The sequence below is a fragment of the Felis catus genome, chromosome E3, assembly GCF_018350175.1.
Source record: "Felis catus isolate Fca126 chromosome E3, F.catus_Fca126_mat1.0, whole genome shotgun sequence".
NCBI classification, from domain to species: domain Eukaryota; kingdom Metazoa; phylum Chordata; class Mammalia; order Carnivora; family Felidae; genus Felis; species Felis catus.
Window position 1 is genome coordinate 25,200,093 of NC_058383.1, and position 26,943 is coordinate 25,227,035.

At 43.7% G+C, this 26,943-nt stretch overlaps 2 protein-coding genes across 10 annotated transcripts in view; one reads left to right on the plus strand and one right to left on the minus strand.

Moving 5' to 3' along the window:
• Positions 1–26,943, minus strand: part of ACSM5 (acyl-CoA synthetase medium chain family member 5) — a 181,070-nt gene that overhangs the window by 18,145 nt on the left and 135,982 nt on the right. For 4 of the 8 annotated variants that reach the window (XM_045048158.1, XM_045048156.1, XM_045048157.1 and 1 more), the window contains 2 exons: positions 3,773–3,991; positions 1,203–1,413 (listed from right to left, as the gene is read on the minus strand). In XM_045048158.1, coding sequence (XP_044904093.1) covers positions 1,203–1,413; positions 3,773–3,991 — 430 coding nt within the window. Of the gene's footprint in view, positions 1–1,202; positions 1,414–3,772; positions 3,992–5,739; positions 5,913–6,119; positions 6,288–26,943 lie in introns of those variants that run through there. The other 4 variants (XM_045048159.1, XM_003998822.5, XM_045048160.1 and 1 more) reach the window with 4 other exon arrangements.
• The window catches only part of PDILT (protein disulfide isomerase like, testis expressed), a 42,880-nt gene continuing 25,743 nt past the window's right edge, over positions 9,807–26,943 (plus strand). Inside the window, exons 1-2 of one of the 2 annotated variants that reach the window (XM_003998790.5) lie at positions 9,807–9,940; positions 17,881–18,084. In XM_003998790.5, coding sequence (XP_003998839.1) covers positions 17,883–18,084 — 202 coding nt within the window. In that variant the 5' untranslated portion in view covers positions 9,807–9,940; positions 17,881–17,882. Of the gene's footprint in view, positions 9,941–16,031; positions 16,053–17,880; positions 18,085–26,943 lie in introns of those variants that run through there. The other variant, XM_045048153.1, reaches the window with a different exon arrangement.

Sequence of the window (26,943 nt, forward strand, 5' to 3'; positions counted from 1 at the left end):
AGAAAAACATAAGGGCTCCTTTACCTAGGCTCTCATTTAAATAAACCTTATATGCCATGGCAGGATATGGAGAACTCCAAAAACCTGTGGGCCTGTTTCTTTTCCTCAAGCTGGATGTACTATAATGGTGATTTTTATATTTTGTGCAAGAGTATATAAAAATAGAAGTAAAGTTCCTGCCTTTTTTTTTTTTTGACAATCCATTCACAAAATGGTTGACTAAACTTGTTTGTATAGAAAAGCTAATTCTCTGGTATGAGTTTGTATCCCCCTCTGTTTTGCAAACATTATTTGTAAAAACATCCATATTTCAGACAGTGTTCTATGGACAGGGTTGGAGGGCGTGGTCAACCTTTCAAGTAGTGGAAAGTTCCCAGTGGGTGGAGAAACCAGCTCTCCACCAAAAGTAGTTGTCTTGCTTTTGTAAAGTCAGCATAAAAACTCCAGCCCTTTCAATAAGAGCATCAGAGGGTCAGCAGAGGCCCTCTGAGTTCTATTTCCGCCTCTGCTCCTGTGCTGGAAGAATCACCCCAAGAAGATCAATGGTCCGTTGCCTTGGCCATTCATAACAGCAGGAGGAGGAATCCTCAAGGGCTAATCTTATGGCTTTGATTATTTTGTCCTTCTCTTTCTTCCCTTGGCAGCTGGTAGATGCTGTGGTGGTGAGAGCCATAAAGTCTAAGAGTGAAAGTAATGTAGATTGACTAGGAAGGTCTCTCATGCATACTTGCATTACTCTCCACACGCTCACAGCTCCCAAACCATGACCAGCAAAAAATATGTTTGGTTTGTTCCACTCAGATTTTTTCTAAAGTTTATTTCATTCTCAACAGTTTTTCTTCCCCCATAAAAATCCAGAGTTTTCTATTACAAAGTCAGAAGTGCTGGAAACAAAACATCTGGCTGGAGTTGAGAAGCAGTTGCCCCCTTTTGATAAGCCATGTGAGCTGCGCTATCCGGCAGTCACTAGCGCTCCCTACCGCCACACACCGACCTGCTTTCCTCAATTACATTACTACCTGCCGCCCCCCCCCCCCCCCCCCCGCCCCGTGCTCAATCAAGTTTGTGACTGTTAGGCAAAGGGGAAGTAAACAAAACTCCACGTAAAGTTCACTTTGCTCCATCTCCCAAACCATGTGGACTCTGCAAAACTCTGGCAGGTGTGTCAGCCCCAAGTGGTAGCCTCAGCCCTGCTCACTGACCTGTCCGTATACATGCCACGCTGACCAGCCACCATTCTGGGAGCCGCGGGAGCACCAGCATCATCCTGTCCCCAGGCTGAAGGCTACACGTGTCCTTCAGCACATTCGCTGCCCTCCTGGACTGCTGCCCCAGCTGCTCAAAGTTCCACTTGACTTCTGCTCCCATGCCATTGACCCACCAGAATGCAGGGATCGGGGGCCTGTGTCCAGCCTAGATGGCAGTGTAGGCAGAAAAGAAAAGGAAAACATTTGTTGAGGACTTTTGTTTGCTTGTTACTGTTTTATTTGATTTTGTTGCAATAGTGTTTAAATTCAACACAGTGTTCAACAGTGTTCAAATTCAAAACAATATGGAAAGATGCATTGAGAGGCTTCCTCCCATCCTTATGCCCATCTATGTTGCTCCTCACTTCACCTGCCTCAATGAGTAACCAGTATTATTAGTTTCTTGCATATCTGTTCAGTGTTTCTTTTTTTTTTTTTTTAATTTTTTTTTTTCAATGTTTATTTATTTTTGGGACAGAGAGAGACAGAGCATGAACGGGGGTGGGGCAGAGAGAGAGGGAAACACAGAATCGGAAACAGGCTCCAGGCTCTGAGCCATCAGCCCAGAGCCTGACGCGGGGCTCGAACTCACAGACCGCAAGATCGTGACCTGGCTGAAGTCGGACGCTTAACCGACTGCGCCACCCAGGCGCCCCTGTTCAGTGTTTCTTTAGGTAAACATTAAGTATATTCTGTTTTCCATACCACTTTTTTTAATGCAAAAGACAGTATATGATTCCTCTGTTTTGTGTCCCCTTTTTTTGAGATATAATTCTCATACCATAAACTTCACTATTCTGAAGTGCACAATTCAGTGGTTTGTAGTATATTCCCAAAGTGCTGTGATCATTGCCACTATCTAATTCCAGAACATTTTCATCATCCCAAAAAGAAACACTGTACAGATTAGCAGTCACTTCCTATTCTCCCCTCTCCCCAACCCTTGGCAACCACTCATCTACTCTGTTTCTATGGATTTGCCTGTTTTGGATATTTCATATGGATGGAATCATAATATGTGCCAGCACCACTAGTTGGAAAGATTATTCTTTCCCCACTGAATTTTCTTGGCACTTGTGTTGAAAATCAACTGACCATAGATTTATGGGTTTATTTCTGGACTCTCAATTCTATTCCATCCATCCATCCAGATCTATCCCTATACCAGTGTTACACTGTCTTTTTTTTTTTCCTCACACAGGAAAAAAAAATACAGTTATTACTATAACTCTGTAGCAGGTTTGAGTCCTCCAGGGTTGTATTTCTTTTTCAAGGCTGCTGAGGTTATTATTAAGGGTCCTTTGCGTTTCCACATCAATTTTTGGAGAAGATTTCAGCAAAGAAGTCCCCTGGGATTTTGATAAATATTACATTGAGTATCTATATTAATTAGAGATGTGTTATCATTTTTTTGAAACATTATACTTTCTGCTTCAAGGGCAATCAAGTTTAAAAAACGTACAATTCAACTTTAAAAAGTCAGACTTCAGGTAATCTGCTAAGTGCATATATAACGTAGAGGGTAACATTTTCTGGCAGTCCTTGTTTCCCTAAAGTTGGAGTTCATCAGATGTGTTTTAAAATTTTCCCAAAATTGTCACGAGGCATACGTTATTTTTACATAATGAAGTAATATCTCAGGGGAATTCTTATGAAGATTCATCCGAATCTTTAATGTGTGTTTCTTTAAGAAACACTCCCTGATCTATTCCAGCCTTTGGTAAGTCTCCAGAATTTTAAAAAGTAGATTCTGACAGTTTTTCCAAGGTTTTTCATTGCTGTTGCTTTTATAGAGGATAAAATTATAGCAAATCCTGATTCCACCATTTTTGCTGATGTAACCCTGTTTGTATTTATCATTGAGAGAAATCTTCTAAGGACAATGCCAGGTTGGAAAAAGAGCTCAGACTTTGTAGACAGGAACAGGCCCTGGCTCCATCTTCTACATATGCTTCCCAGGTGGCAGATGGTATGACTCCCATTTGATACATGCGAAAACTAAAGATGAAAAAATATGGGTGAAAAAAATCCAAAGAGCTTGGTGCATTTATCCAAGGTCACACTTCAAGTGGATGAACCATGTCTATCTAACTGCAACCACCTTCATACTTTACTATACCCACGAAACGTATACTTTTAGTGAATCCACTAATGGTGTTAGTTCCCTCATTGTTTTTCTTTAAACAAGCTCTTCTTAAAGTTAACATAAACAAATTGCTTTGAGATAGTTTATATTCTCCTGCTCTAAATACAAAGTTAGCACCTTTAACATAAATAAAAAGCGAACTATAACATACAGACAGAGGCACAACAGACACATAAGGAAGGGAAAATAAAGAAGGAAGCATATGAACACAAACACAAAAAGAAATCCAGATAATCAGTTCCTAAAACAGTTTAAATTTTAGGACTTGAGAAACTCCTAGGTCAAATTGTCCACTTATCTTGTAGCTCTGAGTCACAGTGGGGTTCCAGAGGGCAGACTTTGATGCCCAAGCTGGACACTAGGACACAGTGCGCCTCACCTTTTCTAGCTGGCTCCACATGTCCAGTACATCGTGAGCAAAGTTGAAGTACTCAGGCACTGGCTGCCTCCCCAGGCTGATTGCTTCCCAGGTGGCCACAATGTTCTGAGGGTCAAGTAGAGGTGGTGGTTGCCCATGAGGCCCACAGAATCCCCGCGCACTTCTCAGCACCTTGAGGACTCGTCCTCTTAGCCATGGCATCATGTTATTGCCTCTGGTCTGTCACCAAAGAGAAGAGACAGAGCATCATGCTGAATTCTGGGCTTTGTGGACAGACTGAGCTTGAGAAGAAACCTGTGGTCAGCCCTGATGGTGACTACAGTGCACACTGACCTGTAAACAGAGTCTTGGAACTCAGTCTTAGTACCACCATGTGATTTTGGTCATTTTTTTCTCAGTCTGAGGCCCATCTCTTCCACCTCTCACCGCCTGTGGACCTCTGGGGGTCTGAGGTCAGTAACTCAGAACCCACTTCCCAAGGCTTCCCAAGCCCACTTTCCCAAGATAAACCCTGAACTAGCTGACAAAGACAAGAAAAGCTTTAGAGCAACACTGCACAATAGAAATATATTGTGAGCTACACCTGTAATGTACAATTTTCTAGTAGCTTCATTCAAAAACATAAAAAGAAAGGGGTGAAATGAATTACAATAATATTTTATTTAATCCATGTGAAAGGTGAAATAAGATAGGGTCATTATGTCAAGAGGTTTTAAAATGAGTCTGGAGGCCATTCAGGAGGTAGGCCTTAACGTTCACACCTCACCAGTGGAACCATGAACTTTTGAACTGGGCCAAACCACAAATATTCCAAGGACTCAGTCTGAATACCTGTTACAGTAAGAGACTTTGTTTAGCCTTAGCAATCAATTATATTCAGTCAAGATCAGTTTTCTTCCGCCAACATCAATCAAAATTCGTTGTAAGCAATATATAGAAGCATTCCCTTTTGTCTTTAAAAATCCTTGCCTGTTGCTCCCTGGAGTGGGGGTGGGGCACTATTTGGGTTCCAGCCCTAATCTGTGTTCTCTGAATTGTAATTCTGAGACACCAAATGAACTTTTTTTTTTTAGCTTTGCTCTTTTTTTTTGGTCAACACCAGCTGTATCCTATAATTTCAACATGTAATCAATGTAAAAAGAAATTACTAAAGAGATAATTTACATTTTTGGGGGGTGGAGGTAGAGGATTGTAAATCCTCACAATCCAGTATGTATTTTACACTTACAAACACACCTCACTTTGGACAAGCCACATTTCAAGGGCTCAACAGCTGCAAGTGGCTGTGGCTACCATATTGGACAGGGCAATTTTCAGTGTCTTGCTACTCAAAGTCGGTCTATGGGACAGCAGCATCAGCACTCCTGGGAGCTTGGGACAACTGCAGAACCACAGACCGCACTCTAGACGTGTGGAATTAGACTCTGCACTTAAAGGGAGCCTGAGTGAGGTGTGTGCACTTGGAAGTTTAAGAAGCAGTGGCCTAGAGGCTGCATCCCCAGATGCAGTTTTTTTCCACCAAATTCCTTTTGGTCATTATAATAGTAACAGAATATGGTAATGTAACTGCCAGAGACTAAAAGTTTGAGCTTCCCACCCCCAGATTCTTTTATTAAGTTCTAACCCCCAATGTGATGGTAGCAGGAGGTGGGGGCCTTTGGGAGGTGATGAGGTCCTGAGACCCCAGAGAGCTGGCTTGCCCCTTCTGCTTCTTGAGGAGAATGCAGACCCACTTTGCCAGACCTGCTTTGTCAGACCTGCCTGGTCTGCGAACCAGGAAGGGGGCTCTCACCACACTTGGAATCTGACTGCTGCACTTTGATCTTGGACTTCCCAGTCCCCAGAACCATGAGAAATAAATGTTGTTTGAACCACAGCTGCCAAACAGACTAAGACAATAACCAACAATAATAATGTATCACAATACCAAGAAGAATGATTATAATTGCCATCTACAGAAGACTTACTGTGTACCAAGCAAACATTTGGAAGGCGCTTTGTAGATGTTATTTCCTTAAATCCTTACAACTCTAGGATCTAACTGTTCTTTTCTCTGTTTTACAGATAAAGAAAGCGAGGCTTAGAGATGACAGACAAGTGACTTGCAGGTCTCAACTCCCAGAGACGCCCAGGCCCCAGCCTCTGTTGTGGCCGCCAGCCCTAGGGCCTCAGACTCCCCCCCCTCTGACCCTCTCCCCCCATTCCTCAGCTCTCCTGAACTCTGCCCCAAGCCTTTTCCTCTGCCTCCCACACCTGGATTCCTCCACCCCTTGACAGCTGATAATTACAGTCCCCAGGCCTCCTTTCCCAGGGCACAAGGCCATTTCAGGCAGGCCTCTTCTGATACCTGTCCTTGAAAGACTTCTCTCTATAGTACCTTGCTCTTGAACCCAAGAAATGCAAAAGAGCTTCGGTGTTCTGCTTCAGCTGAATACAGGCTTTAATGCCTATAAACATTCAGGTTCCTCCAGGACTGCTGGAGAAGGTAATCTGCTGACTCAGCCTCCCACAGGGAAGTTTGGCCCCAGATGCAGCCAAGAGAGGGCAGAGCCTGAAGCCAGCAGAGGACAAGGTAACTTCAACTGGCCAGCAAGCTTGAAGCCTGTGAGTGTGGCTCCACCAACAAGTTTTTCTCAGAGCTCGCAGGGCTGGGAGATTAAACTCCAGCTCTGGTGGAACATCTTCCCTGAAAATTCAGTTCACCACGTCATCTGAAAAGAGAACAGGAACTTTATTATGTTTTAGCAGAAAGAATACAATAGTGACAATAATATAAGTCAAACCATGTTCCTTTTCTGCTCCAAACCCTCCAAAGCACAGAGACAAGAAAGTACATCAGTAGTTGCCTGGGGCTGGGTATGTGAACAGGGAATGACTGCAAATGGACACAAGGGATGTCTTTGAGGTGATAGAAATTTTTTATATCGGAATGTGATCACGGCTGCACAAATCTGTAAATGACTAAAAATAACAGCAATAGTAACAATGGCATACTTCAATGAATTTTATGGTATGTAAAATTAAATCTAAAAAAAAGAAAAAAAAAAAAGCTTTTTTTGTTTTGTGTTGTTTTGAAACCTCCTATGTCTCCCTGTCTGGCTCGAAGTCCAAGTCAAAGTCCTGCCAGCAGCTGCAAGGCCCCACATGATTTCCTGGCTCTCCCCTCCGGCCCCCTGCTAGCTCTGTTCCAGCCACACTGGCCTGCCTGCCCTTTGTTCTCCCTGCTGCTGGTTAACTGGATCTCTGAGAACAAGAGCAAAAAACATCTTGTCTCATAGTGTTTGCCAATATCTGTGGTTAAATATTCCCACCATGGCCAATTTCAATCAACCAAAGTTTTAAAAACCGGCTTGCAAAGTTCCTGATTATTAACTGTCTCTGGCACACCCCTGTGAGCTGGCTCCAGCCCTGCTTCATTCCTTGAGCTCCAGGCTCACTGGCTTCTCTGCCACAAATTTCCTTTCACAGGGTTCACTCACTGTCTCACCACTCACACACAGGCCCCTGCTCAGCATGCCTTCTGCCACAGCCCTAACCCCAACTGGAACCTTCTCCCATCTGACACTTCCCACCTTCCTTCTCTGCTTGATTTTCCTTCTTAGTGTTTATCACTTTCTTTTTTAAATGTTTTTTTTTTTTAATATTTATTTATTTCTGAGAGAGAGCAAGCGCGCGTGCAAATGGGGAAGGGGCAGGAGGGAGGCACAGAATCCCAAGCAGACTCCAGGTTCAAAGCTGTTAGCACAGAGCCGGACATGGGGCTCAAACCCGTGAACCATGAGATCATGACCTGAGCTGAAGTTGGCCACTCAACTGACCAAACCACCCAGGTGCCCCAGTGTTTATCACTTTCTAACATTCAATGTATTTTATAAGAAACATTTTTTTCCAGTTTTAATACGAAATGATTGACAGATAAAATTCTATATATTTAAGGTATGTGGCATATGCATTACATAAATGGTTACTACAGTTAAGCTAATTAATACAGCCATCACTTCACCTACCTGCCATTCAATATTTTCTACTCATTCACTTTTGCTGTCTGTCCCCTCCTCCAACCCACACATGCACACTAGAATATCAACTCCACCAGAACATGGATTTTAGATGTTCAGCCGTTTCCTCAGGACTTGTAACAGTGCCCTGCCACACTTTAAGAGTTTAATAAATACTTGTTGAGTCAATGAAGAGTAAATGAGAATTAACATTTAGTGAACATTTTTTGTCTGCCAGTGATTGCTATGTGCAGCAAGTACAAATTGACCTCTGATGTTCTCTGACCTCAGATCACCTTTCTTCCTTAGCACTAGAAGTGGTTCAAAGTCCTTCCGATGGAAAAGGGGCTATGAGTGCCTCCTGGAGAGGATGCTTAGGCATCAGCTGCCTTGCTTTGCAGTGGTTAGCATCACACTGGGTGTTCATCCTCCACTGTGTTTTGCTCCCTGAGGTTCTGGCTTATTTCCTGGCCAGGCTGCTGTTGCCCCTTCCCATGGAGGCAGCTCCTCTTCCTCCCTGCCAAGCATGGCCATAGCAAATCATCTCTTTGACCTTCAAATTCCACTTCCTCAGTGCCTAGGCCTCTAATGGGTCCCAGGCAACCGCTCTTATCTGCAAATCTGCAGCCAGATCTAAAGATACATTCTCTAGTCTCAGGAAGGTGGATGGTCAGATGACCTGCTTTTCAGAGGACCTGAAGTCAATTTCACTGCTATCCATCAGTATTTGATAAGAATCCAGCCACAAAGAACTGGAGGCTACAAACTCTGACAATAATTCTGCTGCTACTGCTAATAATACAATAACTGCCTTTCATTTATCATTCAACAAACATCTTTAAGCACCTATTAGCTGCTAGGCAAAGTAAAGTATAAGGAATTTAAAAGGTGATTGCTACTGTGATGAAAACTAAAGCCTAGAAAGAGACAGAAAGTACCTAAGAGGATTGGGGAGGTTAACGGTTTTAAACAAAGTGATGGGGAAAAGGCCCAGGCTGAGAAAGTGATGTTTGAGCAAAGACTTACAGGAGATAAGACAGTAAACCTGGGTGAAGAGCCGACTATAGAAGAAACTGATATGGGAAACAAAGGCAGAAGGAAATGGCAGATAAAATTGAATTTCCTTATATCCTGCAGCCTGTTGACAAATACTTAAGGCAGGCAGAGTAAAAGTTTCTCAGGGAACTCCCTGCTGTCTTAATGCTAATGCTTTGCTGGAGGGAAAAACAACCTTAGGGTAACAGTAGCTAGGCCTCCAGTATCCTGGGAGTCTTCTTTAGCATATGAACTCCCAAGTATATAACCAGTCTATCCACAGGGTCCTGGGCAGCTCTTTCTGCCCAAGGGTTTTGTCCCCTGGCTTTAATACAATCACCTTTTTGCACCAAAGACATCTTCAAGAATTCTTTCCTGGCTGTCAGCTCCAAACCCCATGAACCCCCCTCATCACCCCAAAACCTCATCAGAAGCTACGAGTGCCCCTGAGGTGGGAGAGTGACCATCATATTGGAGGAGTGACAAGAAGGCCAGTGTGGCTGCAGCAGGGAGTGGGAGAGAGGCTAGGAGAGGAGACAAGGGCCAGCTTTCTGCCCTCCAGGTCCCTTGCAGCTCACTTTGGCCAGTCAGCTCCGTTAACCCTTCCAACAGCCCTGTGAGTTCTATGCCATTTTACACGTGACAAAACTGAGCCTCAGAAAGGGTGAGCGACATGCCCAAGGCCACCCAGCTATTCAGGGACAGAGCTGGGATTCCAATTCCAATGTTTAGAGACTTCTGTGCCACCCTGTGCCACTCTTGGCCGGGATGTATTTTGTTTCTGGTGTTCCCTGTGACCTCCAGCCCCACCCCTGTGCTTGGGCAAGCGCCTCTCAGCAAGGGCAGGGCCTTCTTACCCAACAATGGCCATTCTTCTCCAGGGCCACCCTGGTCTCCAGAACCCCAGAATGTGGAACACTGCTGCTCAGGCTGCTGTGGTTCCCGTGTGTCTGGGAAGGGTCTTCATTTCTGCCTCTGGATTTCTTTAGGAAACTCGGCGGCCTCCAGGTCCTACTCTGTCACAAAGGGAAACCAGGAGTCTGTTCTTCAGGCCACGACTTCCCTCCTCAAGTGCCCCGGAGTTTGCTGCCCCAGCTCGGCCCAGTGGGCCTGCGTGTAACCAGACTTCCTACAGGTATGGGCTTGAATGAAATGGCAATTCTGATGGATGGGCCCTGCCCTGGCCACATTCCTTCTGCCAGGATGGTTAAAATTTAAGTGTGGTTTACTGCGAAGATGGCTACACATTAGTATCACCTAAAGAAACTCACCGCACCCCATACAGACCAATGAAATTACACCTAGTGTATTTGGGTTCAAACATCAGTATTTTCTTGAGGTTCCCCAAGAGATTCTAATGGGCGGCAATGGTTGAGAATCACTGAAATACACTGTGGGGTTTGTGTGAGAATTAAATTGGATAATTTGTTCATTCATTCATTAAAAAACATTCACTGAGTTCCAGATCTGGACAAGGCACTGTTCTAGGAGGTGGGAAAACAGCTGTGAACAAAGGCACTTACAGGAAAAAGTTTAGAAATATAAACTGTGGAGCCCCTGGATGGCTCAGTGGGTTAATCGTCCGACTTCAGCTCAGGTCATCACCTCACAGTTAGTGAGTTCAAGCCCCATGTCGGGCTCTGTGCTGACAGCTCAGAGCCTGGAGCCTGCTTCGGAGTCTGTGTCTCCCTCTCTCTCTCTCTGTCCCTCCCCTGCTCGTGCTCTGTCTCTCTCTCAAAAATGAATAAATGTTAACAGAATTTTTTTAATAAAAAAATAAAGCATGTACACTCAGAAATAATAATACAGGATTTGAAGCAAATGGGGGTGATGTGGCCGAGAATGCTGGAGGCAAAGGTAGTGGGGAGACAGAGTGGCCTGGGAAGACCCCCCTCAGAGGAGCTGGTATTAGGGACCTGAATGACCAAAAAAGGTTACAGATCAGGAAAAGGGTGTTCCAGGCAGAGGCAAAGGTCCCAAGCAGTGTCTGCCTTAGGAGAGGGAAGGAACCGGCCTGGCTGACATGCTGACATAGGAGGGAGAGCACAGGGCTGAGGTGACAGGAAACGGGATGATGGAGTCCTGAGACGCCACCATATTGTATGTGATGGCAGGCCCCTGGCTTCTCCATAAGACAGTGATGTGATCTAAGCTGTGTTTTAGAAGGAAATCTCTAAATTCTGTGTGATGAATGGATTGGGAGGAGAGCAAAAAGAATATAAGTAGAGAGGAGGCCACTGCTCCAGCTGGACCAGAGACGATGCTGGCTGGGACAGGAGGCTCTCAGTGTTGGAGACCAGGGACATTTAGTGCTCAGAGCAGTGGTAACTGGTAGAAAGGCCCTCTGCATTAAATACTCTTATTCTTATTTATTCTTATTCATAAGAGTTTTCTATGATGGCACTCCTCCCTGTGTGGGGGTGGAGGGTAGAGGCTGAATCTAGGCTTGGAATTGGCTGTGGCTGGGGCTGAGGGTTCCCCAGAGGGACACAGAGGAGCCACCAGGATTATCAGGCCAGAGCGGTGGGTGCAGGGAGAACCGGGGTTCCGGACAGGAGCAGGGGTCTGGGTGGGGTTGAGAGTACAGTGTCAGGGGTTGAGTCACAATGGGGTCCAGAGTTTGAGGAGGAGATCTGTGATGAATCAAGGCTGAGCTGTGGTCAGAGAGGGTCGCAGGAAAGAGTAAAGAGTGTGGTGTGGAAGGTGGAAGGTGGAAGGTGGTGGAAGAGAAAGAGAAATGGGGCGGGGGGGAGACAGAGAGACACACACACACACACACACACACACACACACACACACAACCTGCACCCCTCCCACTCTCTTCCTGGAAATGTATACAGTTCACTTTTTTGCTCCCTTCAGTTGCTAAACAAAATTCAACTGAGTAAATTTTAAAGATCTTATTGGCTTTATTCAATGATTAATGAATCAGGCAGTATCCCATGTAGCAGATGTTTGTTTGCTTTCATGTTTATTTATTTATTTTGAGAGAGAGAGAGCATTCATGAGCACAAGCGGTGGGAGGATTAGAGAGAGAGGGAGAGAGAGAATCCCAAGTAGGCTCCCCTCTGGCAGCACAGAACCCAACTGGGGGCTCGATCCCATGAACCATGAGATCATGACCTGAGCTGAAATCAAAAGTCAGACATTTAATGGACTGAGCCACCCAGGCACCTCTTTGCTGGTTTCTTTTTTTTTTTTTTTTTTTACAAGTATTCCTCAGCTTTGTTATTTGTATATTTGTTTATTCTTACTGAAATGTAATTAACCTACAGTATTATATTAGTGTCTGGTGTGCAAAACGATTCAACATTTCTATGCATTACTCAGAGCTCATCACAATAAGTGTACCCTTAATCCCCTTCATCTGTTTCACCCATCCACTCACCCACCTCCCCTCTGGTAAACTCCAGTTTGTTCTCTGTATTTAAGATTCTGTTTTTTTGTTTGTCTCTTTTTTTTTCTTTGTTTATTCATTTGTTTTATTTCTTAAATTCCACATATGAATGAAATCATATGGTGTTTGTCTTTGTCTTACTTATTTCATTTAGCATTATACTCTCTAGGTGTATCCATTGCAAATGGCAAGATTTAATTCTTTTTTTATGGCTGAATAATATTCTGTTATATGTATACACCACATCTTCTTTACCCATTCATCTATGGATGTACACGTAGGTTGCTTTCATCTCTTGGCTATTGTAAATAATGCTATAATAAACATAGCGTTACTTTATTTTTTCAGATTAGTGTTTTTGTTTTCTTTGGGTAAATATCCATCAGTGGCATTACTGGATCATATGGTAATTTCAGTTTTAATTTTTTGAGAAAACTCCACCCTGTTTTCCACACTGGCTGCATTCCTACCACACAGGATTCCTATCCACACAGTTTGCATTCCTACCAATAGTGCAAGACGATTCCTTTTTCTCCACATCCTTGCCAACACTTGTTATTTCCTGTCTTTTTGAGTCTAACCATTCTGACAGGTATGAGGTGGTATCTCATCATGGTTTTGATTTGCATTTCCTTGACAGTGAGTGATACTGAGCATCTTTTCACGTGTCTTCTGGCCATTAACATGCAGGAATACTCTTGTCAAAGGTCTTTGGGGGAGCCCACCATAGCCCTGATCAGCCTGGCCTGCACTCCGATGCTCTGCCATCCACTCAGGCCAAATGACTCGCTTTGGTTGATTTCATTTGACTGTGTGGTTCTCTCTCTTTTTTTTTTTTTAACATTTATTTTTGAGAGAGAGTGTGTGAGCAGGGGAGGGGCAAAGAAAGAGAGGGAGACACAGAATCCAAAGCAGGCTCCAGGCTCCATACTGTCAGCACAGAGCCTGATGCAGGGCTCAAACCCACGAACCTCAGGATTATGACCTGATCCAAAGTCAGGCACTTAACCAGCTGAGCCACCCAGATGCCCCGATCGCATGGTTCTCAACCTACAGACTGCAAGACAGAATTATCTGTGACTATCAATGGCAACACATGGATCTCATTTGGACCCCAATTCAATCAAACTTTAAATTATGAGATAACTGGGTTAATTTTCACACTGTTTGGATATTTGATAAGAAGTTATTGTTCATTCTGTTAAGTAGGATAATAGTATTGTGGTTATGTTTTATTTTTAAAAGAATACCTTTTAACAATTCATAATTCATTATTTATGGATGGAATAATGTTAACATACGGGACTAGCTTCAAAACAGTTCAGGGCAGGAAGTGATAAGAATGTAAACAAGATTGGTAGTGACAGTAAACCTAGTTGAATGATGCTGGAGGCACACCAACCAGTCTACTTTTGCATATATTCAAAATTTTCCAAATAGAAAGTTAAAAATAAAAGAATCATTTGGGGAGCTTTTAAAACATACAGCTATCTGGGCACTACTCTAGTGATTCTGAATTAGTTGGTCTGGGTGGAGGCCTAGCATAAGTACTGTTTAAACAGCTCCATGTGAATTTCAGGATAAGAAGTGCTAATGGAGCACAGGTTCTTTATCATATGCCCACAACTACCTTGGGAGGCAGGCACTACTCACTCATTCTACAGATGGAGATGCTAAGCTCTAACAGTGGACTTACAAATTTGAGGAGTCCAAGATCTAAGGTGTGAGTGAAGTGTAGGGGCATGGGCAGCATGGTGATTTAGACGCTAAGTTTGAGAACTTTTCAGGCAGAGAGGCAGATAATAAATACTTTTGGTGTCACTGGCCACATACAGTCTCTGTTGCAACTACTGAACTTGGCCATTATAGTTAAAGCAGCCAGACAATAGCAAAAGAATGGATGTGGCTGTGATCCAATAACACTGAATTTACAAGAACAGGCAGGGAGTCAGTTTGCTGAACGCTGGTTTACACCACAGGCATTGGGCTTAGATGTACCTGAGCCCACGTGCTCCTTCATCTACCTGTTGGGTGGTTTTGTATGAGTCTCCACCTTGGTGAAGGGGGCATCATAACTGTACCTACCTCATAGACATGCTGTAAGGGTTAACAAGATGGTGAAGGTAAAGCTCAAATACTAGCTTAATACATAATGATGTTACTTAGTATTATGGGCTAGCCTGATACCGGGTACTGGGGCTGCAATGGTCAGGAAAGAGTCAGGGTTGGGATTTCAGTGCATAGGAGAAACAGGGTAGGGTCCCTGTGATACTGTGATTTGTAAGTGTTACACAAAATTCAGCCTAGGAAATTTGAAGATCTAATTGGTTTTATTAAGCAATTCATGACTCAGGCAGCATCCAATCTAGCAAGTAGAGAGATGCTCCCAGCGGTTGTACAAAATGGAAGGTTTTTATAGGCAGGAGAATGGGGCAACATGTTATTAGCCAACAAATGAAAGGATTGTTTCAGGCCAGAGCATCTTTTGTTGGGAAGGTAAAAGCATGTTTTTTTGTTGTTTTTGTTGTTTTTGTTTTTTTTAATCATGCATATTATCTTACTACTGCTGATCAGGAAATTTCAGGTTGACTTTTAAAAGGTCACATTCCTATGTATACAATGGAATATTACCCAGCCATCAAAAAGAATGAAATCTTGCTATTTGTAACTACTTGGACGGAGCTAGAGTGTATTATGCTAAGCAAAATAAGTCAGTCAGAGAAAGACAAATACCATATAATCTCACTCATATGTGGAATTTAAGAAACAAAACAGATGAACATGTGGGAAGGAGAAAAAAAGAGAGAGAAGGAAACAAACCGCGAGAGACTCTTAAAGATAGAGTACAAACTGGGTGTTGATGGAGGGAGGTGGGTGGGGGATGGGCTAGATGGGGGATAGGTACTAAGGAGGGCACTTGTTATGACGAGCACTGGGTGTTGTATGGAAGTGATGAATCACTGAATTCTGTTCTGAAACCAATGCTGTACTGTATGTTAACTGACTAGAATTCAAATAAAAATTTTAAAGAAAAAAATTACAAATAGAAGGTCACATTCCTGGGGTAGGTTGAAACTGCAATTAAGTCTTGCTTCCTATGGGGGGGGGGGTGCAAATTACTCTATTGGGGCTTGTTTTTCTTTTTTAACATAAATATATATATATATATATATATATATAATATTTGGGCATTCAGATGACCAGATACATTCTGATATTTATTTGGTCTTCATCCATAGTTCCTGGACCAAAACCCTTGGAATTTCCTGAGCAATAAAAGCAGAGGAGCATCTTTTGTTACAACATTTGGTCTCTTGTCTTCAGTTCCTAAAAAAAAATGCTTCAGAGCATAAACCACAGGGTACTCAGAACCCCTTTCTTTAAAAAACAAAACAAACCGAAAAAAAAACCCATTCTTACAATTTGAGTCCCGACTTGCAAGTGCCTGGTCCCTGCTGTGAGTTTCAAAGGCCTGCTTTGCAACCCCAAATCAAAAATCTGGCTCTGTTCTCTGTTGCAGTCTCAGCCTTCCCATCCAAGGCAGGACTTGATTGAATGATGGAAGGTACAGGGTATCAGGGTGGGGGAGCCTCAGTTAATGTCTCAAAATATTGTCCACTGCACCCATTTTGCAGTGGGTCACTAGAGAGACAGTATATCATTGTGGTTAGGGGCATGGATTCTGTAGCTAGATTGCCTGGGTCTATGACCTATGAGCTGTGTGACCTTTCTGTGCCTTGTTTTATAGTCATTAAATGAGGATTATAATAATGCTATTCCTACCTCATAGGGTTGTCATAAGAGATGTGATGGCATGGAAGGCACTGGAACAGTGCCTGGCACATGCCAAGTATGTTAAGTACCTTTTTACTCATAAAATTTAGAGCTAGAGTTGGTCACATTCTCTATATTTTAGGCCGAAAAATTACATTAGATCTATTTTTTTAAAGCCTTCAGATAGTCTGACAAACCTATTTCCCAGGCAAAAACCATTTATTCATTCTTTCATGTATTTATTCTCACCACTTGTCCATTTTCCTACCATAAATACCAGGTGCTAGGACTACAGCAGTCAACAAAGAAGTTAAAATACTTATAAATTTAATCCAAAGGTGTGACGTAGAATATACCTGCTATAGGTCATTTCCTTTTCTTTCTTTCTTTCTTTCTTTCTTTCTTTCTTTCTTTCTTTCTTTCTTTCTTTCTTTCTTTTTTTTAAGTTTATTTATTTTGAGAGAAGAAAGAGCGTGAGCAGAGGAGGACCAGAGACAGAAAATCTCAAGCAGGTTCGGTGCTGGCAGTGCTGAGTCCGACACAGGGCTCCATCCCACAAACCGTGACATAATGTCCTGAGCCAAAACCAAGAGCTGGACGTTTAACTGACTCAACCACCCAGGCACCCACTCCTACCTGCTATAGGTCTTCTTCTTCAAGACACTCAGGTAGTCCACGCTACACAGAGAAATAGCTCTATGCTTCAGGAGTACTTACAAAGATCTGAAGAGGTGATTCTATGCTCTAAATTGTTAGGGAAGACAGGAAGACATAATTAGGGAAAGTGGAACTTACAGAAAGGAAGCTTCTGATCCAGACCATTCTACCATTCTAACAATTAAAAAATGTAGAAAGAAAGAAAGAAAGAAAGAAAGAAAGAAAGAAAGAAGGAAGGAAGGAAGGAAGGAAGAAAAGAAAGAAAATGAAAAAAAGAAAGGAAAGGAAAAGAAAAAAAGGAATGTACTTTTATAGGAAAGTACCTAGGATATATTTCACATTATGGAGCAAGAAAATCAGAACACTGAACAATATGCATAGCTGAGTCCATTTATGCTTAAAATTGTACATTCAAATGTGCATTTATATAGGAATTTTCAATATGTATAAGGATCCATTCCAAACTGTTAATAGTAGCTTTCTCAGAGGTGGGACTATGAGAGACATTTTTATTTTCTACTTAACATGTTTTTATTGCATTGCTTGGAATTTTTACAAGTGTGACCTACAATTATGACTTAAAAAAATGTTTGTTTATTTATTTATTTTGAGAGAGAGAGAGAGGGAGGCAGAGGGAGAAAGAGAATTCCAAGCTGACTCCATGCTGTCAGCACAGAGCCCCAGGGGCTCAATTCCTGGCACCTCATGACTTTTAAAAGAAATATTTACAGTTGAGAAAAACTGTTCAAAAATCAAATGGGATACATGAATGAGAAGTGAGGTCATGAGCTTCCCATTATAAGGGGCATTCAAGCAGGAGCTGGAGGAGTGTGAAGCAGAAGCGGTGATGGGGAATTTACCCCTTATTTCTGGGGTCCAGAGGCTCATCCCAGGACTCTGGAGTGGGACTCATCTCTACAATAGTCTCACCTATTGCCTGGGAAGCCAGTGGGCTCAAATGCTGGCATGTGATTTGGCTTCGTGGAGCTCTGAGCAGGGCCCTGCTGCTCTGAACTATCCCTGCACAGTTTACGTAGGGGCTGAGGTTAAGCTAACACTTTGCATCTCTTCCAGTGCTACTGCCATGTGTGGGCACTGCTAGGGAGCAGTGGGCCATGGTCGGGCCGTGTTCTCCATAAACAAACTGGCTGGGCAGGGAAGGAGAGTCGGGAAGGGAATGATGACGTGGTGCCCTGCCACCTGTGTTGATAAGGACTCCTGTTCCTCCTTGTGGCCCTACAAAATAGCCATGGAGCTGCTATGGATCTCCCTGCTGCTGGCTGCCTCTCGCGGCTCCACTGTCCAGGGCTTCCCAGAGGAGGACGTCAAGGAAGCCAGCATCAACATATCCCAGCCTTTGCATATTGTGGAGGAAGGCAACCTGCTGGTGCTAACACCTGCTGGCCTGACCCAGATGCTGAACCAGACCCGCTTCCTCATGGTGCTCTTCCGTGAGTGTCCCCCACTCCTGGGTGATGGGTGATGGGTAGGGTGAGATCTATCTCTTTGCTCCTGGAAGCCAGAGAAGTTTTATATATTGCTGAACAGATGAGAACACATATTATTAACATATTTAAAATTAATATGGATATACTATCATTCCCGATTTCCAGATGAGAATGCTGAGGTCCAGGGATGTTAAGCAATTTGCAAAATACTACGCTCGATTTAGTCTTGATTTGTATGTTTCTCCTCTGTACCACTGAAGGTAAAAACCCAACTTTTACTCATCAGTGTCTTTATATTCTGAAATTCAACTTTCCCCTCTGTTACGAGGGCAGGAGCATCCCGACCATACTGGATTGCTGTAAAGATTAAATGAGATAACATGTTAAGTGGCTGGAACACAAGCAGAGGGCAATAAATGGTGGCAGCTATGGGCAAGCTCTTGAGCAAAGATTTGCAGACCATCACCTTTATCTGAACTCTGCCTGTCCACTTTTGTTGTTTGGACTGTTGTTCTTCATTTCAATGGACATTTCTTCTTTTCCCTGGGGCACTGGGCACAGAGCTGTGCCCTTGGGAGGGATTTTCATAACAGCCCTCACATAGTCAGTACTAACTGTGTGCTGGGCACTGTCCTTAGTGCCCCACGAAACGTTAAGTTAGTTGATCTTCACAACAACCCAGCATGGTGGCACCATTTGTCTCCCTATTTTATAGCTGAGGAAACAGAAGCTCAGAGAGGCCAAGCGATTTGCCCAAGGTCACAGAGCTCACAAGTGGGGACTACAAACCCTGTGCCACACCACTTCCCACGTGCAAGGATTGGGAGGATACAGAAAGTAGATGTCAACACTGGATTCCAGAATCCTGCCTCCAGAGCCACTCCTGGGAAATGTCTGGCTGTGTGTCAGTCCCCAAAGACCTGCTGCTGGTCTGTACCTGGCCTGACTAGCATCCAGATTCCCTGAAGCCTGGCAAGGACTCAGGTTCCAGAGCTGGGCAGTGAGGTACAAGTGCTGCCCCTTCTTGGTTTCTGCCCCTTTCCATGCAGCCCCTCCCCCTATATTCTCTTCTCCTCCTCTTGGTTGCTGCTGTGGCATAGCCCTTTCTCCCTTCTGTCAGTTTGCCTTCCACTAACCCTGATGCCTCAAAGGCTTCCTTTTCTCTCCAGTGTGACCAGTGCATGTCCTGGGATGAAGTTCAGTGCTTAGAGGTTCACGGTCCTAGGCTCAAACGCAGGACTCTGCCACTTACTGGTCAGATGACCTTGAGCAGGTGACCTGGATCACTCTGAGCCTCTCTTTACTTGGCTGTGAAATAGGGAATTCAGCAATAGGATATAATTCCTAGTGTGCTTCTCACAGTGCCTAGTGCATAATATGAGCTTAAGAAATGTTTTGGCTGCCATTCTCTTTATCATTATTAGATTCCTCTGCACAAACATGCTAATAATTTCTCCCTTGCAGGTTGCTGTGGTGATGAAAATGGGTTCAAGTATGCAGTCATGAGTGCCTAGTGAGCACCCATTGGGCACAACTATTATTATTGCATTCTGATTCATCCTACTTTTACTCAGGTCTGCTCAGTGCCAGGCCTTGGGTGGGTCCGATGGGAGCCCCAGAGAAAAGAGGCCTTGGTTTCTGCTCTCCGAGACTTTGTAGTTGAATCCATACTCATGCCATTAGAATAGTCTGAACTGTATACACTGAGTGTCTCATGGAGAAGTGACAGCTTGGAATTGTCCTCAGAAATGGTTCTCCAAGCTGCAAACCAGCTGAGCAGCCTCCTCTGGCTTAACTCCTGCATCCTCGCATCCTAGAATGCGCTAGGGTCTCTAGTACAATTCAAATGCATCTTGAAACTTGAAGGTTGGCCTGAAGTGAGAGAAATCTTCACTATTTGGCCTCCCAGTGATGCCCAGTGATGGGCAATCTTTAGCCAGAGCAGTGGAGTGAACCCTTTGGAATCTATTGTTACTGACATCAGTATTTACCAAAGACCACATGCCAAGCACTGGTAAATCCTAAAGTGTTTTGTTGTTGTTGTTGTTGCTTTTTATAACTTGACTCACCCACACACTTTGTCTATAGATGACATCAAGGTTTGGAGTAAAGTACACAAGTTTGGGAGCCAGGCAAGCCTGAGTGTAAAGTTCACTGCCATGAACTAGATATGTGGCCTAAGGTACATTTCTTTGTGTCTCACCTTCTTTATCTGTGAAGTGGGAATAATGAAAGTGGTAGAGTCATTATAGGGATTGACTAAATATCTATGAAGGATCTGGCACATGGAAAATGCTCAGTAAATGAGTCTTCATCCTCCCTTGGCCCCAAACACATGATCAACTTTCTATCAGTTAGGACTGGGTTCAGCTTCAAGGAATAAAAAAAAAAAAAATCTGCTAATGATGACTTAAATCCAAGATTTATCTCATATTCTCATATGTAGACCAGGTATAGGCAATCAATGGCTGTCCTAGTAGCTTCACAGTATCAAGGACCCAGGCTCCTCCTATCTTCTTGCTCCATCACCCCTGATATATTGTATGTAGCCTGCGGTCGCAAGATGGTTGTGGCACTTCTTGCATTGCACTGCACATTTTGCTAGGGAAAAAGAGGGGCAGGCAAATAGCAAAAGGACAAAATACATGTCAGCCAAGTATGTTCCTTGAAAAAAACAAAAACAAAAAAAAACTTTTTCAGAAGCTCCACCAGTGACTTTTGTTATATCTTATTGGCTAGAACTGTGCCATGGCTATCCCCAAATGAGGAGTCTGAGATGGTGAATATTTTAGGTTTCTGTCCTCAATGGTTCAGGAAGCAAAGAGCTTGGGAATGGCTGATTCACAGTATTTGCCACAAGATCCAAGGTTGTAGGCTAATTTAAGTGTGCCAAACATTTTACTAGTTCTTTGTACATTGTGGCTCAATTTTTAATGCTAGATGAATGAAGTCCTTTAATGAAACGAATTCTAAAAATGATTGCCCACCTTTGTACCCAAACTCTTTCATTGTTCTGATTTTGATTAGATATTTTAAAGATCACTGTGTTTGGGAAAGCTAATTGCTACAACAAACCCCAAATCTAGTTTTGTAAAGGTTGATTTCTTAAATCTTAGTCTCAAGCAGGTCTGCAGAGAAACTTTGCTCCATACAGTCATTCAAGTGCCCAGGGTCCTTCCATCTAGTGACCCAAGCATCCCTTAGGGCCTAGGGTACTCCACTGAATCCTCTGCCTCCAGCCAGGAAATGGATTGAGAGACACAGGACATGCTTCTGGGCCAGGCCAGCCCTGGAAATGGTGCACATCAGTGTTATTCAAAGTGTGGTCTATGGACCAGCAATGCCAGCATCACATAGGAGCTTGTTAGAATTGCAAAATACCAGGCCTTGCTCCAGACCTACTGAGTCAGAGTCCCAGGTGATTCACATTCATATTACAGGGTGAGAAGCACTGTTTAACACCACTTCTGCCTGCATTCCAATGGCCATAGCTCTGCAAGAGAGGCTGGGAAACAAATTCCACTAGTATAAATGAAGAGGCAAAAGAAACAGGTTTTGGGGAACACGTGGCATTATCTGTCTTAATCACATTATGTAAAAGCCTTGAAACGGCTTTTGATCAAATGCAACCTGAAGCTGGGGTGGCTGAGAGGCAGCCGGGTGGTATAAGATCTTCTAGACATTGAACCACCAGGAATAGTTTTCTCTTCGGGGCAGGAATGTCAGCAACTGTTTCCTATGTAGGGTTGGCTTTATGGACTGTTTGGCTCAGGTTAAGTTTCCAAGGACAACTCATTCCCAAATCCAATAGGCGCTTGCCAGTCCTCACCTTCCTTGACCTAGAGTACTCCAATCTGAGACCCAACCTGAGTCCCTTCGCTCCTTGGTGCCCATGAGCCCATTCCCTTCTGGTTCCCTTTGATCTCCCTGGCGCACTTCTCCGTTCTTTATGGCTCCTCTTCTTTCCTGTTATCCTGAAATCAAGGATGTAACAGGCAGCCCATAGACACAAGATGGCCAGCAGGTGGGTTATGTTTGGGCCACACAGTGTTTTAATTTTTTTTTAATGTTTATATATTTTTGAGAGAGAGGCACAAGTGGGGTTGGGGCAGAGAGAGAGAGGGAGACACAAAATCCGAAGCAGGATCTAGGCTCTGAGCTGTCAGCACAGAGCCTGACACAGGGCTCAAACCCACAAACTGTGAGATCATGACCTGAGCTGAAGTCAGAACCTCAACCAACTGAGCCATCCAGGTGCCCCTAGGCCACACAATGTTTTAAAAATCGAGAGATTTCACAATTATAATTGAATTTACATCTGCTCTTAAAGAAATAGAAGATCTGGAGGCACAGGCCCACATTCTTGCAATGTGACAACTGGCTTAAGCTGAGTAGAGATTTTCCTTTTGGATCAGAAAACATGCCTGTTAGTTCACCACAACTCTATCCAGCCAACCCCACACAGTCACACTCCCTGCCTCACCCCTGTAGCATTTGAGTCTGTGTCACCCCATCTGAAATGCAGGTCCCAGTCTCTTCTTATTTGGTGCGGTCTGAGTGATGTTACTTGAATCAGGAAATTCAGGCATGTGACGGCATCAGCTGCCCTGGGTCCCAGAGCCTCCTCAGCTGGCTTGTGCAGCTACTTCATAGCACCGTGGAACAAAAACACTCTTTTTTGTGCCTTTAACCTTGATAGTTCCCAGAAGGGAAAATGTGATTGTGTCATTTTTGCTTCCATCCAATGTGGAGCATTCCTGATGTGTAAAATTCCATCAAAATAGTTCTGAGACTCTGATCTCCATCTAGCCCAGGCTGTTAATGGTTTCCTTCAACCTTGGCGCCAGGGTACATGCTGGGTTTTACTTCGAGCCCATGGAGTAAGATCTTGTAGGGGAGATCCAGTATGGGCTATTTGCACAAGCCTGAGAGCAGGGCAGGCATTTCCACTTTGTTGATTGACTCCTCCAGCCAGTTCCCCACATCTCTCATCCACCCCAGAATGTGGGCCAGCACTTACACATCTGTTTTATGGTTCCTTTCAGGGAAGAACTGAGAACCCTGCAGCTCTATTCCACCTGAAGTAGAACTGTAAGCTAATGGTTTGCACAGCTCAGACATCCAAGAAGAAGACCTCTGTCTTTTCTTTTTTGCAGTGGCCCTAATCTCTGATCCTGGACTCTCAATGTTGAGCCATACACTTTGCATGACACAACACACATCTCAACACACATTTACCCTTCCAAAACTGGTGCAGCAGACACAAAAGAAAAGGAAACTGCCCTGCCCACATAAGAACACAAATCTCTGCTCAAGTGACTGCTCTGTTTTAATCAGGCAGAAGGGGGAGTCCATGGTTCTTCGAGGCTTTAACTGACATCTTATAATTCAGGGATTGACACTGAACTTGGGGCTACAGACAGAGTCAATCAATTTTACATTCCTTAATGACATTTAATGACAACCAATTTGAATACTTTAAACTTAAAGCATTCCCACCAGCAGGTATTTCAAAGCAGTAAACACCAGCAGAGATGTTGTTATCCAAAAGAGACAGTCAAGCTCATTACATCTGAATATTTGACTCCTTCCAATACTCAGTTTAAGTCTAAATGAGTTTTCAAAACCTGGCAGGCCTTCTAAAGTGACCTTTGGAAAATCTAATCCCTTGGGGAAAGTATGATAAACAGTTTTTTCTAGGAATAAATAGGCTCTTTACAACAAAATATTTTTCCAATATTGTCCCAGGGACATACTATATAGTGAGTCTCAAATCCTTAGTTGTTGCTCACTTCTTTATCTCTCTGAGGACTCCAGGCTCAAGAGTCAATTGTCAGTAGGACCCTTGCTCTTGCATGTCCCTCACATGTCTCAAATGCCACATGTGTTCAAAACAGGCCTCAGCATCTTTGATTTGCTCCCTACAACTTGCTTTTTCTCATGCCCTGCCTTAACTGATAGCACCACTATCCACCCAATGTCAAAATCATGAATCTCAAGGTCATTCTTGACTCTTCTCTTTTCTCACATACAACCCATCACCCACCAGGTCCTGTTAATACCACTTCCTAAAGCCCTCTGCACTCTCCAGATTTCGCATCCCCTTGCCACTGCCTTAGTTCAGGTCACTGTGTTCCCCACCTAAAACACTGCAGTAGCCTTCTCAAGGGTCTCCCTGCCCCCTCCAGTGCTGTCCCTACAGCACACCCAGAGGTATTTTTTTTTCTGAAATCCAAGTCTGACTGGGTCACTTCCTGATTAAAAACCCTCAGTGATTATCTAAGACCTCAAACTCCTTAACATGGCTACAGTGTCCTCTGCTTGGTCTAGACTTGGCCAACTTCCCCACTTCATTTGAGAGCTATGCTCTAGTCCCTGAATAATTTGTGGTCCTCAGGTAGGCCACACTGGCTCAAGCTTCAGGGCCTTTGCATTTACAATTCCCTGTGCCCACAGTGTCCTTCTTATACTACCTCATCTGGATTGTGAGGTTTAAGTTCATGAAGCCACCTTCTCAGGAGGCTGTGTCCACCCTTACTCCCACCTACACTGACTGGCAGGCCCTCCCATGCCGACACAATCCTGTGTACTCACCCTTTCATAGCATTTGCCAAACTGTACTGAAACGGCTTTTAAACTTGTGGGTTCCATGGGGGGGCAGGGGCCAAATCTCATTCATCTCTTGATTAGTAACATCTGGCATTGTGCATGGTAGGCCTGCATGAAATGTTGAATGAATGAGTGAATGAACTGAACTTGCCTTTGGCCATAATGTTCTGCATGAATGAGGCAAGGAGAGAAGGGTAGGCTACCTTTAGTGGGGAGAAGCCAAAATGAGATTCATCAGGAGCTGTGTCTAGGGTCATTTAGGAAGTGCCTCTAAAGCAGAGATGGCAAGAGTCCTGGGAACAGGTTAGACGATGATAATGATGATGATGAAGATGGCAATATGGATAAAGGATGGTGATGAAGATGAAAAAGATGATGATAATGGCCATTTATTGAGCATATGTATTCCAGGCACTGTACTTGGTCTCATCATCTCCATCTTACATTATGAGGTAAAGACTTCTTAGAAAGGCTGGAAAATTTGTTCAAAGTCATACAATTGATAAGTGGTACAGCCTGGATTTTAGACGAGGTCTGACACCAAATGTACAATCCATCTTACAAAACTGTGCTGTAACTGAAATATTTATTTAGCGACTTACTTATTTTTCATTCATTCATTCATTCATTCATTCAATATTTATCAAATACCTGTTATGTGCCAGATAGACTTCTAGGCACAAAACAGATGGACATCCTTGCTTCGTGGCACTTAGGTCCTAAAGAGGGGAGACCCAAGATAAACAAATAAGTAAAAAATATAGTATGTCTTATGGTTAAAAGTGTCATGGAGAAAAACAGAAGAGCAACAGGAAGTGCAAAAAGTTAGTGGAAGTGACACTGCAAGTCTATTTAGGGTGGTCTGGGAAGGTGAAAATTCAGCCAGGAACTGAAGGCAGGAAGGCAGCAACCCATGCAGATAGCTGGGAGGAGCGCATTTCAGGCAGAGGGAACAGCAAGTGTAAAGGCCCTGGGTGGGAATGTGCCAGGATGGCTAAAGCTGAGGTGCTAAAGAAAGTGGGAGATCAGATCAGAAAGGAAGTACAGTCCTTTAGGGCCTTAAAGGCCATTATGATGGTCAGAGGAATTTGTTGGGTGACCCTTGAGGAACTAAAAGGGACGGATTACCATCCCGAAGTTCCTATCATCTGTGAGCACTTCTATACACTATACTGGCCCTATGGAATGGGAGAGGATTATTCTCAGAATACTTTTCCATGCTTGATCTAAAGTAGGGTTTCTCATATTCAGCACTACTGACACTTTGGCTGGATCATTCTTTGTTGTGTGTGTGTGGTGGGTGGGGGATGCACTGTAGGATGTTTAGTGGTATCCCTCACCTCTACCCACTGGATTCCAGCAGCACTCTAGTTGTAACAACCAGAAATGTCTCCAGATATGGCCAAATGTCCCCCATTGAGAACCACCATCTAAGGAAAGGCAGACTCCAGTTGCCTGTGCTGGGAGCTAATCTCCAGTCCCTACACTCACATTTCCCCATCCACCGGCCCCTCCCCTGATTCACACTGGCTTCTCAGAAAAAGGGAACCCAGGGTTATCTACTAAAGACCCAGGCAAATATTGATCCTTGGTCCATTAGCCATTAACACATCTACACATCACACAGACATTCAGAGACCAATTCCCTATTCTAACATGACCCTGGGTCTCATTTGCTTACACTAAAACCAATGTGAGAGCCACAGAATAGACCCAGGCTTATACTGGATGACTTGGTGCTAGTCACCCTTGTGTCTCTTTCTCCAAGAACCAGAAGATCTTCTGAGGATCCTGACATTTCTATAAGACTCCCCCTTCCCAGAGAGAACCTAGTCAGAGCCAGATCAAGGGTTCCCCCACCTATGTCATCAAAATAGTTAATGTTTTTCAGGCACTTTTGTGCCAGAGCTTTGAACACCTTGTCTTACTGTGTAGGATCATCTTAAGGTATAGGATCTATTAGTATCCCCATTCTGTAGATGAAGAAACACAGGCACAGAGATATTTAAAAAAACAACCTCCCTGAACTGCAGGTGCTATAAACCACCATAACTGTCTCTGTTTTATGAAACAACCTAATGAAGTTCAATGAGTGCCATATAGTAGTATGTGTCAGACAATGAACTCTCTCTAGGTAGAGCTTAGGACACAAAGAAGGCTGTACTTGCAAGAAGTCTCAGCCTCCCAGCAGAGGGCTCCCTACACACCCACAGCCCACTGGGCTCCACTCTGCCCAAGCAACGATGTACATCT